Source organism: Camelus ferus, chromosome 24 (genome assembly GCF_009834535.1).
Source record: "Camelus ferus isolate YT-003-E chromosome 24, BCGSAC_Cfer_1.0, whole genome shotgun sequence".
In the NCBI taxonomy this organism is placed as follows: Eukaryota; Metazoa; Chordata; class Mammalia; order Artiodactyla; family Camelidae; genus Camelus; species Camelus ferus.
The window spans coordinates 18,286,889-18,299,547 of NC_045719.1; the positions used below are offsets into that span (position 1 = coordinate 18,286,889).

General features: G+C 57.2%; 1 protein-coding gene across 50 annotated transcripts in view; it reads right to left on the bottom strand.

The window, feature by feature from the left end:
* Nucleotides 1–12,659, bottom strand: part of CELF4 (CUGBP Elav-like family member 4) — a 288,167-nt gene that overhangs the window by 56,980 nt on the left and 218,528 nt on the right. For 28 of the 50 annotated variants that reach the window (XM_032467311.1, XM_032467297.1, XM_032467309.1 and 25 more), the window contains exon 3: nucleotides 11,279–11,357. In XM_032467311.1, coding sequence (XP_032323202.1) covers nucleotides 11,279–11,357 — 79 coding nt within the window. The remainder of the gene's footprint in view (nucleotides 1–11,278; nucleotides 11,358–12,659) is intronic. The other 22 variants (XM_032467303.1, XM_032467284.1, XM_032467318.1 and 19 more) reach the window with 1 other exon arrangement.

A 12,659-nucleotide genomic window follows, 5' to 3' on the forward strand; every position in this document is an offset into this window, starting at 1 on the left:
GGCCGACGCGTCTCTTCCCACAGGCCCAGCCCGATGGTGCCACCATAACGTGATGAGAGGACAACGAGGAGGCCCTTCTGTCCCCCACACAGTCCTGACCTGAAATGACACCACTGGAGTGATATCCTGTTGGGGGAAGATTGTTTAAGCACGGTCTGCCCTTGGCAGGACAGCATCCATGCCTTTAGCAGACGCTGAGGCCAGAGGAGAGGGGCCACCTTTGTCATCTCTGTGGTCTGGCCTGAGGGCTGCCCTGCACGTCAGGGTGGGTGGGGGATTGGCTGTCAGAAGCCTAGGGGAGACTGTGGGGGCCACAAATAGCCCCCCAACAAACACCCAGGGGAGGCGAGGGGACGTGGTGGGGGCTATGATTGCAGGAGAAGGCTGGCTCCCCCCCACTCCCACCCTGGCCCTCCCCCAGAGCGCTCCCTGTGCACATGCCTGGGAGGTCACTGGCAGCCACCGGCCCCTGTGCCTCTGGTCCCCTGAACATTGGACCTGGTCATAGCTCAAGGTTCATTTCAAATAAAGGAGAAAGCGCAGCCCCACTCTCGTGGGGCAATCAGCGCGCTCCGTGATGAATGGAGCCTGTGTCACTCAGTGAAAATGAATATTTCTTTGCGATAATGGCCAGATGGTAGCAACTCTCCGATCCAAATTAAAACATGCATGATAAATGCCAGGAAAACAGAGGAAGACAAAACCCCAACCTGGAGTGAATTCTCTCTATAAATCTTCCCCCTGCGCCCCCTCCCCTGCATCACGGCGGCCCTGCTAATAGCCATTAAATTATTAAGATGCGCTGCAAGGAGAATGCCAATGTCAGTGGACCCCCGCCCCGCTGTCCATGTCCGCCCCCTGCCTGTGGGCCTGGCTTTGGAGGGGTTTGGGGTGGGGAGATGAGGGAGGGGGCTGCTTTTAGGCCAGCAGAGAGCCAGCATGGTAGGAGCAAGCTCCTGTTTAGAAAGCCAAGTGGGAGACTGACCTCTGGTCCAGGGCCGGACACGCCTGCCCCCACGGAGAGATGAGAAACTGACACCCACTGCCTGACTTCATGGCTCAGACAGAGGGCAGGAAAGGGTCTGAGCCGGGAAGCCCGGAGAGGAACAGCTGGAGAACACACTCCAGCAGGGTGGACCCTGATGAGGGCTGTGTCCACTTGGAGCTGGGCATCTGGGAAGGGTCAGAGACGACTGTCCAGGGGTGGGTGTGTGCTTGAAGGTGGGCGTGTACCTGGAGATCTGAAGGCAGCAGATACTGGGCAGGGCACAGGTGGCTTCGGGCTTATACTTCAAGTGAAAAAAGGGTCTTGAAATCAGGGTTTAGTTCCTTGCCCCCTGCCCCTCCCCTCACAACTGGAGGCTAAAAGGGTCTCTCATCCTCCTTGATACCCTGTCCAGCCCCGTGCTCCCCCAGGTGGCCAGTCTTCCCGCATCCAGCTTCCATCAATCATTACCCTCGTCTGTTATCTCCAGGACTTCCTATCATCTTCCAGAAAACCCCCAATTCTTTAGCCAGGCATTGCTTGGGATCCTCTCCTCGGGCCCAACAGTTTCCTCATTTCCCTTGGACAGGCTCTATGCCAGGGGACCTGCATCTTGTCTCACCAGCTTCTCAGCCCGATCCCCTCTAATAGGGAGCCTCCTCCAGAAAGACTTCCCTGACTGCTTCCACCTGTGCAGCTCTCTTCTCTGGCTCCTGCTCTCTCCACTGCTGCTCATCTAGTGCTTTTGAGGCTGTAAACTGATCTCCTCCCTGGATTGTGAGCTTCTCTAGGGTCCAAAGCTCAGCAAAGACTTGAAGACACCTTCCTGAATCCCCACGCACCTGTCTTTCATGGTCCCTCAGCTCACCAGGGGAAGGACTCATCTCTCTGCACTTGAGTGCCCTGGAATTGGCCATTCCCGCCTGAGCCTTAAACCTCCTAAGTCACCTGGGTCAGGATCATGGATGGATTTGTCTCTGACATGGCCAAAAAGAAAACCCGTGCTGGCTGGTCCCTGCTGACCTCCAGCCTCTGCAAAGCCTTCCTCCTCGCCAGACCCAGACAGATAAGATCCTGAGTACCCAGGCTGGCTCCCCTCTGCTGGGCAGACATGGAGTTTCTCCACCTGCTACTCTCTCCACGCTGAGAAAGGCCAGAGACAGACTTATCCTACTGCTGAGGGGGTTTGTACCTTGAAAAGTTCCACTTCAGACCCTCCCTGGATGCCCCTACACCCTTCCCTTTATCCAAAGGGCATGGGGGAGGGGAATGAGGAGCTGGAAAGCTCAGCCTGAGGGCTGTGGTCCAGCCTCATCCTTTGTGCCTCTGATGGGTGGCATTGATGCTGGGAGAACTTCAACACAGCAGCCAGATCTAAGAGAAGGCAGCAAGGCACGGGTCCTGCCCAGGAGAGCTGAGGGGTGAAGGCTGATTATTGGCTGTGTGAAAATAGGGGTGCTGCTCAGCCCGCCTCAGGGCCCGAGGAGCTCTTACAGGAGGCTCTGGATGACATAATGAGAGGACCAAGGCCCTCCTGCTCTATTCATCTTCCTTCCAGAGCCTGGGCTCAGTTTTAGCAGCAACTGCTGCAGGCGTTGCCTGGTTCCCACGTGCACCGTACTGGGCTGGGTGGGGAAGGAGCCTCTAAGAGCAGGCAAGCACGTCGGAACAGGAAGACTGGGCAGCAGCATAAAGGAGAGACATGGGACCCTGGGATGGGCCTGGAGAACTTGGGCTGAGAGGTGAGAAGAGGCAGGGTGCCCCCAGATTCAGACCCTGCGTGCATGAGTGTAGGTGCCCGTGCCCTGGAATTCGAGGAGCAGTGAGACCCACGACGCACAACATCTGGTCTTCCCATGGCAGAGAGTGGACCCTCTTCTCCAGCCAAACCAATTCTACATTGTTTTTAAAAAGATCTAAGATGCCACATATTTGCCTTGCTTGTCTCTGTTTCCATGTCTTTCCCTGTGACACAGCCCAGATGCTACCTCTTGGTAAACCTGTCGTCCCAACAACCACCTCCTCCAGGAAGCCCTCCTTATCCTGCCCTGTTCTGGTGAATTCACATGCTCAGCACAGCTCCGGCCCTGGGCAGTATGATTTCTATTTGCACTTTGTTGATCACACCTTATCATTATCAGAGGTCCTCACCCCCATCACCCCTCATTTCCCATGCACTCTAAGAATAAAATCATCGCAGCGGCTGTCATCAGGGAAGATTCCACTGTTCACCAACTGTGTTCCACCTACGACGGCTCAGAGCGGTTGTCACCATCTCCTTTGCAATAGGAGGGGGTGAGGCATCACTGTGGGAAGGGCAGGAAATTTGGGTGTGACGCCCAGCCCCGTCCCTGCTGGTCTTCTGGCTCTGGTTCCCTCCCCAATCTGGCTGAACCAACTTCAGCTACTGTGTTTCCAAAACACTACTTATATCCGAGTCACTGTCTGCCCCCAAGCCTGTGATGGTTTCCTTTCACCAAAATACATCATTTAAAGCACCTTCTGGGAACCAGTGTTCCCGTATCTTGCCCTCCCCCCACAGTAGACCTCTCATTCTGGCCTCTGGGGATCCTCCAAGCTTTCCGTGGCCCAGGTTATTTTCCCACCTGGGAAACTCTGCCTTTCCACACTCAAATCCTCTCCCCTCTGAAGGCCAAGCAGGCCCCTTTCTGATCTCTCTGGTCCATGTTCTCTCCCTGCCTCCCACCCCCACTGCCCCCTGCACAACCTCACCGCTCCCACGTTGCTATCAGTCTGTTCCAAGTAGGGTGTGTCAGGGACCAGGAGGGCGCTGGATACCTCTCACCCACGTCAGGGGCTCGCTCAACGCAGCTCTGAGGAATGCCTGTGACACCCCCTCTGTCATCCTGTGCATCTCCCGAGGAAGTGAGCATTTGCCTCCTGCGTTGCCCACGCAGCGCCGGCAACAGGCATCCGTGGGAGTGACATGGCATGGGAGACCGAGGGCGGTGGTCCCCTCTCTCTGTCATTCCTATTCCTGTCACCAGCTCCTTCAGCCTGGGCACACATGCGGCAGCTTTTAAATATCATCCAGGAGCCCATTTGCAATGATTAATATCCCATTTCCCCTGAAACAGTCCTTTGCTAAATTAGCCGGGGCCAGAGGGAATTTGGTGAGGAGCCACGAGTCTCAACTTAACTTGCCGAATGGATTAAAAGAACCTTAGAAACAAAATGCAGATCAATCAACACCCCTTCCCCCGGCTGAAAACCTAAAGTCCATTTAAGCTCAGCAGGTTTGCAGTTAATTATAATTTCGCACCTATGGCAGGAGTTACCGAGGTATTTATAATGTGTGTCTGTCTCATGGGGCCCTCTCTGGGGACCCTTCCCACCAGCCACCTCCTTCCCCAACCACAAAGACCTGTCTTCACGCAGCAGCTGCTGTTTGGGTTCAGTTGTGTAAACAAGAGGACCTTCCTGGATTTGTAAAAATTCTTTTTAAAAGGAGCTTGGGAAAGAAAGGAGACAAAGATCCTTTTTGAAGTCAGAAGGAACAGGGATTACGGAGAATAAAACCGCAGGGCAGGGGAACTTTGTACCATGATCCAAAGAAACTAACTGTTGAAAATGCTTAAACAAAAGTAGGAGGGATTGTGGTCAGATATATGGTAGAACTTCCTGCCCCTCAAAGAAGCCACACCCTGGACTGACCACATGGCCGGGTGATCAGATGTCTAATCCTTAACCCTTTCTGAAGGCAGGTGACTCCTGCCCCAGCTTGAGCACCACGACTGCCTGGGAAGTGGGGATGTGCCGTCTTTACGTCGGACACGAATTTCCCGAGCTGAGCACTGTAATGCCTTTTCTTAAACATCAGTCCAAAATAAATCAGGAACTCAAGTACATGAAAGATCTGCCAGGACATTGGCTCTGGGGCTGGTGTTCACGGGAAAACATTACAATCTACAGCTAGAGAAATTCCGGTGGGAATAGAACAGGACAGGCCGACAAAACAGGGTTTTGGAGCTCTGAGGAAGGAGGCCGAGGAGGCCTGGAGTTTCTTTTCTTCTTGATGGTTTTTAAAAGCAGGAGGGGTTGGGTGAGGAGCCGACTTGTGGGGGAAGGGTGGACACAATGGCTCCTGGGGCCTCTCCGGGCCACCGGGGTGCCAACAGTGCAGTTGGCAATCCCACAGACAGAGGTTCACCTTGACCCCTCGGTCCAGCCCGCTGGGCGCAGACACAGCTGTGGGAAGGGAAAGAATGTTGAAATGAATAAGCTGAGGAACTGAGGATCCGGGGGTCTGCAGGGTCTGGGGGTGGGGGAGTGAGGAAAGGCACCCCCTCCCCCCACAACACATCCACGTCACACACACATCCGGGGCCACGGAGGAGCAGGGACACTGCCTGCTTCCAGGGACTTCTGTGGGGCACAGAAAGAGCAGGGCTGGGGAGGCGGGGAGCGTTTTCTGCTCTGAATGGCAGACACCTCTTCTTTAGGTGCTGGCTTGGGGCCTCAGTCCCTGGATCCCTTCTCAGCCCAGAGTTGCACCCTCTGGCTGGGGTGGGGTGAGCTCCACTCGTTTTGGGGTCTCTCAGGCAGGATACAAACCAGGAGCCCCAAAGTAGAAGTCAGGATGTGCTGGACCCCAGGCGGAGGCTCCTGAGGCCCCAAAGGGGAGAGACTGGGGTGGAGGCCGAGGGTTTCTTGCTGGGGGCCTTGACTTCCAGACAGCGGCTTGGCTGCTGCAGAAATGAGACTTTTCTTGGGGCCAAAGTCTCTTTCCTCCCCGCACCCCCACCAGGGGAACCTCACCCAGGACCTCTCGCGGGACCTCACACCTGTCCTTCCAGCCTGTTCTTAACATCTTCCCCCATCCCTGCCCCCGAACTGCATCTCAGGATAGGGGCCATTTAGAGTAATATGTTTTTTTAAAAACACCTTGTTCCCCACCCTCTTAGCATAATTTTGGGTTAATTTTCCACATGCTGTGGCCCCTGGCCCCTTAACCTTATGTTTCTTGTACCCACTCCCGCCTGGGACAGGGGCTTCCTAGCACCACCCTGAGGGATTTCTGTTCACCCAGAAGCTTTTGTCAAGTGAGTCATTTATTGACTCTCAAGATGGGAAAATAGAAACTTCTGTATATTGAATTTTCATAAAGTGGGGCCATTTCACGGGCTGCCCTTGAAGCTGCCTGCCTGGGGTGTGGGACCAAGCAGCTAGAAGAGTCTGGAAGTGAGAAAACCAGCACCGGGGCTGGGGGTCATCAGAGTGGCCATGGGTCCCTCGAAGGCCCCCTGACAGCACGTTGTCTGAGTCTGTTTAGAAATAAAACAATGCTCGGAGGAGGAATGAGGAACTTAATAGGATTTTAAAAGCTGCAGGAACTGATGGGGATACAGATGGTGGAGGGGCTGGGATGACGGAGTCAACCCTGGTTTTATGGTGGGGAACGCAGCCCCGGGGAGGGCCTTGGAGCCACGTCCACATGCATCGTGTCCAACCTCATTAGCCGGCCCAGCGGGGCTCCGCTGCCACACGAGCGCTGGCCGAGGTGAGGGGGACGGACGCCCTGAAGATGCCGTTAAGTGGACGGGGAGCTGCGAGGGGCTGAGGAGCCGCTTGGCTAAGTGACCGGCCCACACCTGCCTTGGACCAAGTGGAAATGGATGACTCACAGGCTGTTCCACCTGCCCCGGACCCTGCACGACCTCCGTGCCCTGCCCCTCCAGCCAGAGACAGACTGAGACGGGGCGGGAAGACTGAGCTGGTGGAGAGAAGCAGACGTGGGCTCCCAGGTCTGCAGAGGAAGGAGATGGGGGCGATGGAAGCTGCAGCAGGGCCCTTCAGCCCCAGGCTGCTCTGCAGGACTTGAGGGGACATGAAACAAGTTCCATCACCCTCTTCCATATGTGGGGGGGGGGTCCATGGCTGGAGCTCAGGGCCACCCCCTTTGACATCTCCTGAACCCCCCCGAAGCCCTGAGCCAGCGAGGGGACCACAGGACTTTATAACCGGGAGCTCAGCCCTCCTGCTCACGTCTGCCCCATGCCTTTCCTTCCATGATTATCGGGCTTCCACCCAGGCTCCCCTCCCAGGTTCAGTCTCGGCTGCTGCCTTTGCCGCCCTTCCTGGGCCTGACGAAGGCCTGCTCAGGACAACACACCCGAATGCACCAGGGAGGGACCACAGGGGCCCTTTGGTGGTCCCCGTGGCAGATGTGACAGTTTCCCCAGCTGGGGCCTCGCGTGTCTCACATGTCCCTGGAGGGGTGAGGGCTGAGGCAGCGACCCTGCCAGACTGTTTTCCCCCTTGCTCCTGTCCCCTCTGGAGGGGCTCCCCGGTGCATCACTGCCTTCTCTGAGCGGGCAGCCCCTTGAATCCCCTCTCTCCCAGACCTCCCTTTCAAGCCATCCTGGTTTCTAGCCTCTCCAGCTCCACACCCTGACATCTTGTGTTCTTTCTGTCATTTCATATTGATGAGCTGAAACCCGTGGCCCCAGGCTGATGCGCCACCCCCAGCCACTGTGTCCCTGGCGGGGGCATTTGGTTTCCACTTCGCTAAGATGTGCATGTGAAATTGAGTGTGTGTCGTCGAGTGCCTTTGTCGGTGTGAGTGGAAGGCACGTTGGTGGGAAAGGTGTGCGAGTGCCTCCGGGCCTCCTCCAAATGCAGCCGGGATGAGGCCTGCATCAGCCAAACCTTCCGACCTGTGGATGGCTACCGGGAAGAGGCGGGGGTGGCTTCTGGTGCTGGGCGGCTTTTAGGGGGCAGCGTGCGTCTGCTGGCCTCACTCCCCTGGTTAATGGACTGGCTCGCTTGTTTCGGGGTGAACGTGCGTTGAAATACAACTTGCTCCACCGCGCTCGGCGGGGTGAACCGGCTCCTTCTCGCAGAGGGACGGGTCCTAGGGAGGCTCTTTCTCTTTCGGTTTTCTTTCCCAGCCTGGCTGGAACCCTGGCTCTTGGTGGTGGTAGCAGGGACCGTCTCCTCTCTACCTGCCTGGTGACATTACAGCTGGGATGCCCTCTTTCTCTGCCTGGTCCCCCCCCCACAGAGGCGGGGGGTCCTGCTTCTGAAGGAGACAAGCACAACCCCTTGGCTTTGTATTCAAAGCCCCATTTTTCCTTTGGGCCCTCACTGTCTCCTGCCAAATCTATGTCTCTTGGTCCAATTTTCACCTCCTCCAGGAAGCTCTCCCTGCCTGCTCCTGGTCACAGTGAGCTCTCTCTTATCTGACCCCTCCAGCACTGGTCTCTCATGTCTTATGGGTAGGTCCGGGAGCTCCTGGTCCAGCCCGGCCCTACCTCCTTCACCTGGGACCCTGTTCTTCTCCCCCGAGTCCCCTTGAGAACGAGACTAGAGGCATGACAAATGCTTGCTGCACCTTCCCACTGCCCCCTGAGTCCAAAAGACTATCCTGGGAGTCCGAGGAGTGCTGAGCACCCAGGTGCTCGTGACTGACAGGCAGGGCTTTCAATTCTGACTCTGCCACCACCTAGCTGTGTGACTTGAAACAAGTTACTTAGCCTCTCTGTGCCTCTGTGGGGCCGATAACTTCCACTTCCCGAAGTTGTTGTATGGATTAAACAAATTTGTTTAAAGTCCCAGCCCACAGTGGGTGATCTGTAAACAGCAGCTTTACTGGAGAGGGAGCCCTCCCATCCCTGGGGGAGCGGGTGGAGGTCCAGAGACGCGGGGCTGCACCAGCGCTCATTCTGGGCAAGGATGGGCTCGGAATCCTGGACCGGAACAAGAACTGCCATCCTGTGCTCTTTCTGGCGAGCCCCTGCTGAGCGCCCAGGCAGCCCCTCTTCCTCTTGGTGCATTTCAGATACCTTAGCTCCATTCCAGTCCCCCCGGAGGAAGGTTGGAGCCAACCCCACACCGGAGAGAAGAGAACTGAGCTCCTCAAGGGTTCCAACAGGATGGTGGCCTGTTGGCATCAGCTCGCATTTCACATCAGAGACCAGAGCCCCGAAAGTTACAAACACACCCCTGCACACACTGATCTCCTGCCAACACTTCAGCACCCACGTCTGTCCCTGGACTCCCCATCTCTGAGTGTGGGCTGATGTGACCAAGGGATGCTTCTAGAAGCATGAGACTTTGAATAAGAAGCTGGGACTTGATATGACTGTGCAGTGGGCTGAGGCCTCTCTCAGTGGTGGGCAGGGTCCAGAAAAGCCTGCCTCCTGTCCCCCCCAGGCTCAAAGCCTCCAGTCCTAAGCAAAGAATTCATCTCTTTGTGCTGCCCATGGACACTCAGGTGCCCCTGGGGTGCAGCTGGGGGTAGTAAGGGCACATGTGGCCCATGTCCTCAGGGTCTCTGGGATGCTGTATCACTTGGGATGGGGAGACCCACCCTCTCCCTCTGGGGCCACTTCCTCGTCCTGCTCCTCCTTTCTCCACCCAGAGGTGCCCCCTACGTCTTCCCAGCTCCCTCCCCTCTTTCTCCCAGGCCTCCCTCCACCTGCCCCTTTCCCTCACCTTTCTGGGCTCTTCCTTCCCCATCGCCCCTCCCCACAATGCCCACCCCTGCCTTCCATCCCCTTCTCCTGTTCACATTTCTTTCATTTTTTTTAATGTTCACCTCTCCCCCACCCCCTCAAAGAAGTATTTAATGGATATTAAATTATTTTAAACTTTTTTTACAAATAGCTTGGTGTTGATGCTGACTCAGGAACATCTCGCTGTTTAATATTGAACATGCAATTAATAGATAGATGTTTAGGTTTGTCTCCCCCCCCCCCTTTGTACTGCAGGAGGAATAAAAGAGCTGATTAATCTGGCTTGGGGCAAGTGTCAGAGCAGGAGATATATGGGAGAAAGGAGATGAGGTTAGCAACTTGGAGTCGGAGAGCTTTTGCCTCCGAGGCAAGTGAAGGGAGAAATGGTTTGCGTTGGCGATCAGCGAGACCTCGCCGGGCAGAGGGCTTCCCGCCACCCCTCTTGGGTTCTGAGTGAACTGGTGGGACTTTGAGCTGTCTGCTCCGCACCAGAGGGACCTCCCTCCATGGGGCGCTGTTCATCCCGCCCCGACTTCTCCAGATGTGGAATGTCCCCTCCTTCAAGGCAGCTCAGGTGCCACCTCCTCAAGGTCTCTGGCCGCCCCTACCTCGGGACCCCCTCCTCTGGGACTGTGGGTGCCACTTCCTCTCTGAGCTACCTCCCTGCACTCGAGAGCATTTTCCCTCCAGGGATGGGGTCTCCACTGCCTCCTGGCCCTGCCACATGGACAGGGGTTGCCGGTGAGTCATGGCATGATGGGGTGACCCGGGCCCCAAGTCCTGCTCAGCCTGCTTCCCGGAGACAGTCTCTAGGAGAGGCCCTGCTTCTGTCCCATGTCACCGAGGGGAAGCCTGCCTGAGGCTGGACCCCCACTCCTCTCCCTGCCAGGGCAGGGGGTCCCCGGCCATGGGTATTTAAGGAGCCTCTGTGAGCAGAGAAACTGAGTAACTAGACAGCCAGGAAAGGGGCAGGAGCACACAGTGCGAGCCCTTCACCCCTGGACCGTTTCACTCTTCAACTGAGCCACCTCTGTTGTCGTGTCCTCATGATGGGAAACTCTCAAAGGGCCACGGGGAGGCGTGCCTGTGCCCTGGGGGGTGAGGCTCCATCAGGAGGCACCAGGACACTAGCTCTGGTGAGTGGCATTCAAGCCTGGGTCAGGAGGGTCCCAGAGCCATAGAGGCCTTGTGCCCAGGTCAAGGCCCTGCTGTGGCCTGAGCTGGAGGGACCATAGGTCCCAGGGGCAGGCAGGCCACCTGTGGCCACACTCCAGTCCCCTCAGGTCAAGGGCCTGAGTTTATGGGTGAGGCTGTGTCGTCCTGCTCTGTCCCCTTCCAGACACCTCCCTGTCTACCTGTATGTAGCTCCAGGATCTTGATCTCAGCGGTCCCAGGCCCGGACGGGCAGCCCTCCCTTAGCCTGAGCCTTCCCAGGGCAGGGCTGCAGCCCATTTCCTTCCTCCTGGCCTGGCACCCTTTCTATTGCTCCATCACAGTGGGGTTTTCCCTGGTGACATGGAGGTGGGCACACCCTTTGGGGGGGTCCTAAAGGGGGCAGAGGAGTGCCCAGGACATACTACTCATTAATTCATGGAAAAAAAGGAACCCCACCCTCTGGCAGACCCCAATTCTCTCCCCTCTTCTTCACTGTGTCCCCACCCCAATCACCCAAAGCTCCAAATCCCTGTCCCAACCCCCAGCCACAAGGTCCCTAGGGGGCAGGAGGAGGTGGCAGGGAGTCGCTGCATCTCTGCATTAGGGGAGGGAGAGAGAGGGGGAGGCGGAGGGGGAGGGGCAGAGACAAGTGGGCCCTCACGTGAAGGGGGCTGGCGCAGGCAGCTACTACCTCCTCGGCTCTCGCTGTCCGCGGGCTTCACCTGGATCGGCCGGTTCATCTGCAACAGAGCAGAGAGGAGGGCAGTGTTAGAGCAGGCCTGTGTCCTGCCACCCACACCCAAAGGTACACTGGTGTTCACAGGTCCGCAGCACACAGACCACACCCACTGACACGTGCACCTGCACACGGGGCACCGGGACAGCTGCAGAGGTGCAGGTCCTCCCTAAACCCCCACTGTCTCCCCTCGCCCATGCAGTCCTCAGGGCCCCGCGACTTCAGGAGAGTTCCTCAGGATTGCAAACCCCGTGGTGTTCCCCTCCCAGCTTTGAGCATCTCTTGCTTACTGTGATATCAGAGTCTGGGGTGTCCCCCGAGCGCCTCTCTGGCCCGCCCTGGTTCACTGAAGACGACTGACTTTGCCTAAATGAGCTGGTCTCCGGCTGCAGACTGACTCCTACTCAGGTTGGGGCCTGGCAGCAAGCTGCGCCCCACCCCTGCACCACCTCACAGATGTGGCTGTGGGTCCCGGGGTGCCTGAGGTTCCTGATTGAAGCAGAGCTCAGGGCTGGGGCTCTTGACTGCAGCCAAGCTGTCCCTGCAGGGGGTGTGCAGAGTGGGCACAGCTTGTTGTCTCCAGTGGCATCTGGGCCCTGGGGGAACCCCAGGGCGCCGTCTTCCTCCCCCAGCCTCCCAGCTGCGGGCCTCTCTGGAGGACCCATTTCAATGCCCCTTTCGGGCCACTAGGGGGCTCTGAACTCCAAGCATCCTGGGCTCCGCAGCTGGTTTTTAATCCTCCTGCCACCAAGGCCCGGGGTGGGCTCTCAGGCTCTGAGGGCCCAAGATATTTCAAACAATAAAAATGGTAGGAATCAGGCAAATGGAATGGTAGTGCTTTGGCTGGACATGTACCTCCCGTATCCCTTATCCCATTTACATTTCATTCACAAACCAAGCCTGAGAGGCAGGGGGTGCAGGTCCCGAATGCCCCCATTTTATAGATGGAGGGGCGGAGGCAGGGCCACCTCGTGGCAGCATGAGTCTGCCAGGGCTATTTCTGGGCTTGCATCCGGCACCAGGTGACCTTTTGTTGCCAATTCCCCTCGTGTCCGGAGGCTGGACCAGCCAGTCACAAGCTTTCTTCTGGTCTAGGATTCGTAGTGAGTTTTGGCTGCGTCAAGATGACTGGGTTGGGGAGCGTGGGTGCCCATGACTCAGCAAGGTGAGGGTGAGGCCAGAGGAAGGGCAGAGCCACCAAAAGGAAGCACAGAGGTGGGAGGCAGGGCTTGGGGCAGAGGGAAGGAGGCACAGGTGGCCAGGGGGCAAGACAGGACACGGTGGGGGACGTCCACTGAGAGGGGGC